This window comes from Triticum aestivum, chromosome 3D, assembly GCF_018294505.1.
Source record: "Triticum aestivum cultivar Chinese Spring chromosome 3D, IWGSC CS RefSeq v2.1, whole genome shotgun sequence".
Taxonomy (NCBI): domain Eukaryota; kingdom Viridiplantae; phylum Streptophyta; class Magnoliopsida; order Poales; family Poaceae; genus Triticum; species Triticum aestivum.
In genome coordinates, this window is record NC_057802.1 from 46339117 (window position 1) to 46346173 (window position 7057).

Sequence of the window (7057 nt, forward strand, 5' to 3'; positions counted from 1 at the left end):
CTTGAACATATCTATGAAGACTGATGGAGCTCAAAAACTCTACATCATCACACCAATTCCCGGTTCCTAGAATTTATTGCTTAACTATTCATTACTTAGTACTTCCAAATGCACATAGAGACAGTACGGAGACCATCTCTTCCTTTTTGCAATCAGAAGTGCCGAATTTGATACAGCAAGACCATCTCGCATGACTCGACCCAATCCGCCAGATGATGGATTCAGCAGTAAAATAGTGCCTAGTGGCAATGGATGCCTGTCCCATTAATTGGATAGTGGTCATTCATTTGGCAGTGTATTTTAAAAAAATTACTCCAAAATACATACAGTACTGTTTATAGTGTATTTCATTCTGCTGATCAAATTCATAGCAAGACATTGACTTTACAGACTTCCATCCTAGGGCAACAGGTTGCAGCTGTTTATCTGAAGCAAACCCTGCCCGCCAAACTGACAGAAGCATTTTGAGAATCAACACAACTAGCTACAGTTGGAATAAAATCAAATATGTACAGATTGTGATTTTTTTTTTTGTCGTGCTAACAATCCAGACCCGAGTATAGGTCATCCAACGCTTGGTACAGAAATTTAGCAGCATTTGGTTGCTCCAGATTCCCCATAAGTATATCACTGGTCGTCAGATACGGGTCGCCGTAGAACCGCAGATTGGCATCCATCCTGGTGGTAACAATGTTCCCTTCTAGAGAAACCCCGATAAATGCGCCTGCGAAGTCATCGAAAACCATCACAAATTAGTTGTAGGCTTGGCAGGACAGGTACATGCATGAGCAAGATGAACTATTACGAAGATTTACACTTGTACATAGTTCTAAAAAATATCTTTCTCCCAAGCTTGTTTACTCTTGGTATCAGGATGAATTTGTATACTAAGTTCATTGCTGGACTCCGATTTTCCAGACTGCGGGTATTGCATGTAAGTTATCCACCAAGAACACCATTTCTTACTCATTTCGTGTCAAGGTACCCTTATCTGGCTCTGTACAAGTCAGGAACAAGAATACCATTTCTTACTTGACTCATGTCAGGGTACCCTTATTTGGCTCTGTGCGTTTCGAGAATATAAAATTAAGCAGACCACGGAATATAATTAAACCTCCGCTACATAAAAAACATTCAAAACTTTTGCAGGGCAGTAAATTTGTACTCAATAAACAAACAGATCTGGTGCTGAGCATTCAAATAGAAGTAGCTTTCCTAATTTCGAGAATGTAAAACTTAAGTAGCCCCCTGCGGCCGGAGTGCCATCGAAACGCAAGGCTTTTGTGTTTGCTCAAAAATAAAAACGCAATACAAACAGAGCTTGACTTCACATGATAAAAGGAGCCTAAAATTTTGAATTGAACAAGAACATTACCTTTGCTGTGACTATATGTATAGCAAACTCCAGAACCTTTATTACCAGCTCTCACATCAGCTTCTAATACTCTACCAACAGGTCCTGCTGCAGCACTTAAACCTGCACCGAGTGAAAAATGCATTCGGCTGCTGAAGGTTTTCACAGCTTCAAGGCCATGAAGCACTATGATGAAATCCATCAACTCACCACCAAGCTGTATGTTAAGATAAAACATGTAACATGTAAGAGATCTGAACACATAATATTGAAATTACAAGGGAAGTACATGAACCATGTCCGAAATCATAAATTATCAATTTTAGGCAACAGTCACCGTCCAACATGTTTTTGCTCAGCCCAAGACCATGTTCTACACAAACATAGGAACTTCAACCTGATGTTTTATCTAAAATCAGGCAAAAACAAGAGGAAATCTACCTAAATGCAAACACAGTTTCAGGGTTTCACTTAAAAAGAACACTGATAGAAACAAATAAACCATTTCATCCTAAGACATGAAACAAGTGTGTGTTTCATGTTTTCATCTAGGAAATTTTTAGATAGGAGAAATGCAGGGTTAAAGAATCATTTTTATCATACACCATTCGCCCTATGCCATGCAAGTAGTAGGTTATGGCTGCAATTATTCCCACATCAAAGGGAACCAGTCTAACAATAAAAGATGTTGTATCTAATCAATTCATAGTTTAGATGTTGGCCACATGAAAGATACAGATACAGAGAAGAATTCTGCAACCAAGTTACTAACCTGTGCTCCCCATCCTAATCCAGCTGAAGCTATAGCAGAGGGTGGAGACCATGATCCATCTGATCTACGAGCAACTACTAAGCCAGTTCCAAGTTTGTATGTAAGAAATGCACCAGCTTTTACAACTGTCAAGATAGCAAGTCCACTTGCTCCACTAAGGACTGCATGCGGAATAGATTTTCCCGGGTTTATCCTTGAAACCTGCAATGCAGTATTTATTTTTTATTAAGTAGGTATTGCCATTAAACATGTAAATATGGCAGAGAAAATGGAAACATAATTTGGACACCTGACTGTAGCTCCTAAGGGATACTGCTGCCTTGTATATCTCATGTTCCAATGTTAATCCAATAGGCAAATTCAACCACCCTCTCGCAGAAGTCCAATCCATAACATCATGCTTTGCAGTTTGTGTCGCATTGCTGACAGAATTTATCAGTAAGTTCTGCAATGGATCAAGCCTATCATAGCATGCATCGCAGACCCTCTGTGGGTTTCGCTCACGAAACTTGGCTGGCAAAAGACATCTGCCTTTTGAACATGCCTTGCAAAATATCCCTCCACAGAATCGACAATGATGCCTTCCACGAGTAATGGCAGTGAAAGAAGCAGAACACTGCATGCACGAGTCAGCATAGCTGTCGGGCAGCCATTCTGGTGGTTCTGCCTCTAAAACAACCCTATAAATATTGTAACTCAAGGCTTCTTCATCCAGCAAAGGAGGAGCACTTGGTGCGTAGACTGACGAATGCAAGGATGCATCTCCATCACTGCCTGACCCCAAGAATGAGACACTAGTCTTAGCCTCCTTTGATTGTTGAATGTCATCATTTTTGCAACTGCGGCCAATGATAGCAACTATACCACCCAGCAGGTTTCTAATGTTAACTGGCTTTTGTGCCTTGTGCTGTTCATACTCCCAATAATCATCAGGACATTCGTATCCATCAAGAAAATCATTTCCGCCGTCAAAATCAAACGGCTTCTGCCCGGACAGTTTTGACTCGAGGGAGTTAACGACATTTCCAGCTGTTTCCCATGCCCCTTCCAGTTGCTGAGGCAGTGCCTTTCGATCAATGGAGTTCATGACATTGCCTATCGTGCCCATAACCTTGGAGTGGATCTGATCCTTGAGGCTGTCTTGAGCTCCTGGCACGGGCAACGAGTGATAAAAGGGAACCTCGCCAGAGGTTTTCATGGTCACTGACTAGATATAATTTCCTGAAAGAAGAAAAACAGTATTACGATTATCAGCATAGACAATGACAATAGCAGGTTCTACTGCAGTTAATAGAAATGGGCCAAGGTTGCATGGCTGCGCTCATCTAAAATCTATTCTGGGCAAAGCCAGCTTTAAATTCCGTTCCACACAGGGCATGAGCGGAAGACTCGATTAATATCACCTGATTTTCCATTAGTAAAAGAACATAATTTACTACTAGTTATTACGAAAGAACAAGGTTGTACTGGAGCCACCCAATGTACCATAACTAGTACGGTTGGACAACAAGATTGGCAACAATTGGTTAAAGCATAACTCTAGAGACAAAACAACGCCCTCCAACGACCATCGCCGCCGGAAATTTCAATGCGACGCATGTACCCAAACCCAACCACCGCAGCTGATACAGAGGATGATTAAAGACAGAAAGGACAAAGGTTTGTACTAGTTTGTACGGCCGTCGCAAGCTACTAAGGCAAAACAGGCATGAGCACAAACAAGATGCAGAAGGAACTCGATTCGTACCAGCTAATTTGTTTATCTAGGCTACCGTAATTTACCGATAACGTCGGTAGCGCGACTCGACGAACCCTAGAAAGAACCCCTGGCAGGCACGGCAGCTACTGAGAGGGAGGGAACGCACGCGGGCGGAAGGCATCGTGGATGGGGGGCGCACCTGCGACGCGGGAGCCGAAGCGAGAGGAGGAACAGCAGGCACGCCGAAGACGAAGAATCGGAGGGGGAAGAAGCTGGGCGGCGTTCGTGGGGAGGGGAAGAAGAGACAGAGCAAAGGGGGAAAGGGAGGCGAGAAGGACTCGGTTCGGTTGCTTCCCCGGGTCGGATTAGCTTACGTGTTACGCCCTGTTTTTTTCCTCTCTTTTTTTTGAGCTGTGTGTGCCCGCCGTGGCTTAAATAAACCGTGGAAATTTTCCAGCCCGGCCGGGTTACTGTGCATGCGTTCCTCCGCAAACTGCTCCAGTGCTCTCTTCCCCACCGTTTCCCCCTCTTCCTCTTCCTGACGACCTCCTCTCCTCTGGTCGCGTGATCCATCCACTCGCCTCCTCTTCATCTTCTCCATAGACGCATCGCTCCTTTCCGCATGCATTTCTCAGGTAACACAAGTTTCACTGTTCGCCTTGATCGTCCCGATGTTAAGTGATTGTAATGTGGTTCCCTTTCCTTTTTCCATCATTTGTTTGCCCTTCTTTTCGATGGCCGTCAAATATGTTTCTCAATCTCAGCCGTGGATTCTCTCGGTGTGAGTGTAAATGTGTATGGATTGGTTCATTCATTTTTGTCCGGGACAAGGGGGAGGGGCGACCAAACGTCGTTGGTGTAAGTTAGGGATTGGCCTGGTCATAAGAGGACCGGCCTGGCATAGAATTAGGGATTCTGTTGATCCATGAAGATGAATTTTACATAAACTTCATAAACTATTTGGATGTTATTTATAGAAAATTCATATATGTGTTACCCCAAACTCCGTTGACAAAACGATGTCTAGATGGTGCTTAGGCACGAAGCCTATGCAGGACAAGCAAGAAATTGTCCACTCCAGAATGAATCATTCCATATTAAACTGACACGCCAAATGAGACGTATTGAACTTTATATTTAATTCAGATGTTTTTTGTGCAAAATTACATGTGCTTTACATGCATGGAACTAAGTATTGAAATCAATCGCCATTATATTTGCCATATAATTTGAATGAGTTGATTATCTTATGGCATCTACTTCTACTAGTCCTATTCCAGATGTGCAATACAGCAATAAGCTCTCACTGCTAATGTCAATAAAAAAATGTCAATAACAAAAGAAAAACACAAAAGTTCCTTCCGAGGTTCTTCTCCGAGGATGGTGGACTATTTTGGATGTGTCTATTTATTGAAATGTATTGTGTTTAACTTATTTTATGCCAAATTAGTAAATATGTTGGTTGCCAGTGATAAGAAAATACCGAGCCATGATGTCGTGAATACCTAATGGAATCACCTATTTCCCTTGATCTAGACATTGTTAGTTTGTTACAAGTGCCCCTCTTAATTAAAGGCAAAACGGGGTAGGGATGTAGTATTGGAATAGTCTTTTTTGTTCTAAATATGCTAGTTTTATGTATTGCCAAGCTCTAGGTCGTTTCTTGTTTAGGTTTTTTCCATTGATTCTGAAGCTATTTCGTCAGTGTCGTTTTTTCTCTCAATGCAATATCATGTAGTTATCCTTAATGTATGTTCTCTAAATTATATTTCTATTAGAAATTGATAAGTAAACTATTGTTTGTATCACAGCATGTCATCCTCTGACAACGCCAAGAAAGCTGACAAAGACCAGGATGAAGGAGAGGGAGGATTCTTCGACAAAGTTAAGGATTTCATCCAAGACATTGGAGAAAAGATTGAAGACGCAGTCAGCTTTGGAAAGCCTACCGCTGACGTTACTGGAATCCACATACCTCAAATTAGTCTTGAGAAGGTAGAGCTCATCGCTGATGTTCTGATTACAAACCCAAACCCTGTACCCATCCCTCTTGTCGACATTGAATACCTTATTGAAAGCGAAGGGAGGAAGCTCATGTCCGGAACAATCCCGGATGCTGGAACCATCGAAGCACATGGCTCAGAGACTGTTAAAATCCCCGTGTTGCTCATCTATGATGACATCAAGAGCACATATGGTGACATAAAGCCCGGGAGCATCATCCCTTACTTGGTCAAAGTTATTCTCCATGTTGATGTCCCAGTCATCGGCAGGATCTCCTTACCTCTCGAGAAAGCCGGTGAGATCCCAGTGCCTTACAAGCCAGACGTTGATATTAGCAAGATCAAGTTTGAGAAGTTTTCTTTTGAGGAGGCGACCGCGACTCTACATCTGAATCTCGACAACAAGAATGACTTCGACCTGGGACTTAATGCCCTGGATTATGAGATCTGGCTCTCCAATGTGAGCATTGCTTCCGCTGAGACGAAAGAGTCTACAAACATTAAGAAGCAGGAAGTAACCACCATGACCTTGCCGATCAGCTTCAGGCCTAAGGATTTTGGGTCTGCTATGTGGGATATGATAAGGGGAAAGGGCACTGGTTACACCATAAAAGGGCATATTGATGTGAACACTCCCTTTGGACACATGAAGATACCTATTAGCAGAGAGGGTGGAACAACTCGATTAAAGAAGGAAGATGATGATGACGATAACGATGAGGTATACTATGTTGGTTTCTATAGTGTTTCATCTACAATTTCCATTAGACATTCATCAAATGTTGACTTGATAAATACTTGCATGTACATTTGGATATCCATATCACTTGTATCTTACCCAGTGCCATTTTATCTAGGACTAAAAATTGAGGAAACACACTTTCCTGGAGCTGAGTTATTGCTTTGAAGTTTTAACAAATGGAGCCATATGACTCGAGAGCACTTTGTATGCTAATCATGTTCTTACATTTGAATCGCTGCTAACTGTGAGAATTTTGAGATATAAAAGATAGTGTAACACCTTTCTCATCTTGACGCTTTTTGTATTTGTGATTCCAATTCGTGGTCAAGAAGTAATTAAGATGTCCAATGGCACAAAGTCATTGTTGTTTGGAGTTTCTCTAGTCTCTACTATTGCGCTGACATTCCATTATATGGGAAAAAACAATTTACTTCCAAAGAGTCCAAGCAACGAGGAAAATAACTAAGGCAGCACTGACATAGAGCCT

General features: G+C 42.0%; 2 protein-coding genes across 3 annotated transcripts; one reads left to right on the forward strand and one right to left on the reverse strand.

Annotated features, from left to right (window-relative positions):
* Positions 1-263: 263 nt before the first annotated feature.
* LOC123077269 (uncharacterized) lies at positions 264-3306 on the reverse strand (the record flags this gene model as incomplete). The annotated part of the gene is given in 4 exon segments (XM_044499513.1): positions 264-724; positions 1376-1571; positions 2127-2327; positions 2416-3306. Coding segments are annotated over 4 exon segments (1473 nt in total), but the record flags the coding sequence as incomplete, so codon positions are not given.
* A 984-nt stretch (positions 3307-4290) lies between these two features.
* Positions 4291-6946, forward strand: LOC123077270 (desiccation-related protein At2g46140). Of its 2 annotated transcripts, XM_044499515.1 has the most exons (3): positions 4295-4460; positions 5637-6549; positions 6686-6939. In XM_044499515.1, exons 2-3 carry the CDS (start codon positions 5638-5640, stop codon positions 6689-6691), a joined length of 918 nt encoding a protein of 305 aa, XP_044355450.1. In that variant the 5' UTR covers positions 4295-4460; position 5637; the 3' UTR covers positions 6692-6939. The 2 variants fall into 2 exon arrangements, with proteins under 2 accessions (XP_044355449.1, XP_044355450.1); XM_044499514.1 differs by having other exon boundaries at positions 4291-4460; positions 5637-6946.
* The last annotated feature ends 111 nt before the right edge of the window (positions 6947-7057 follow it).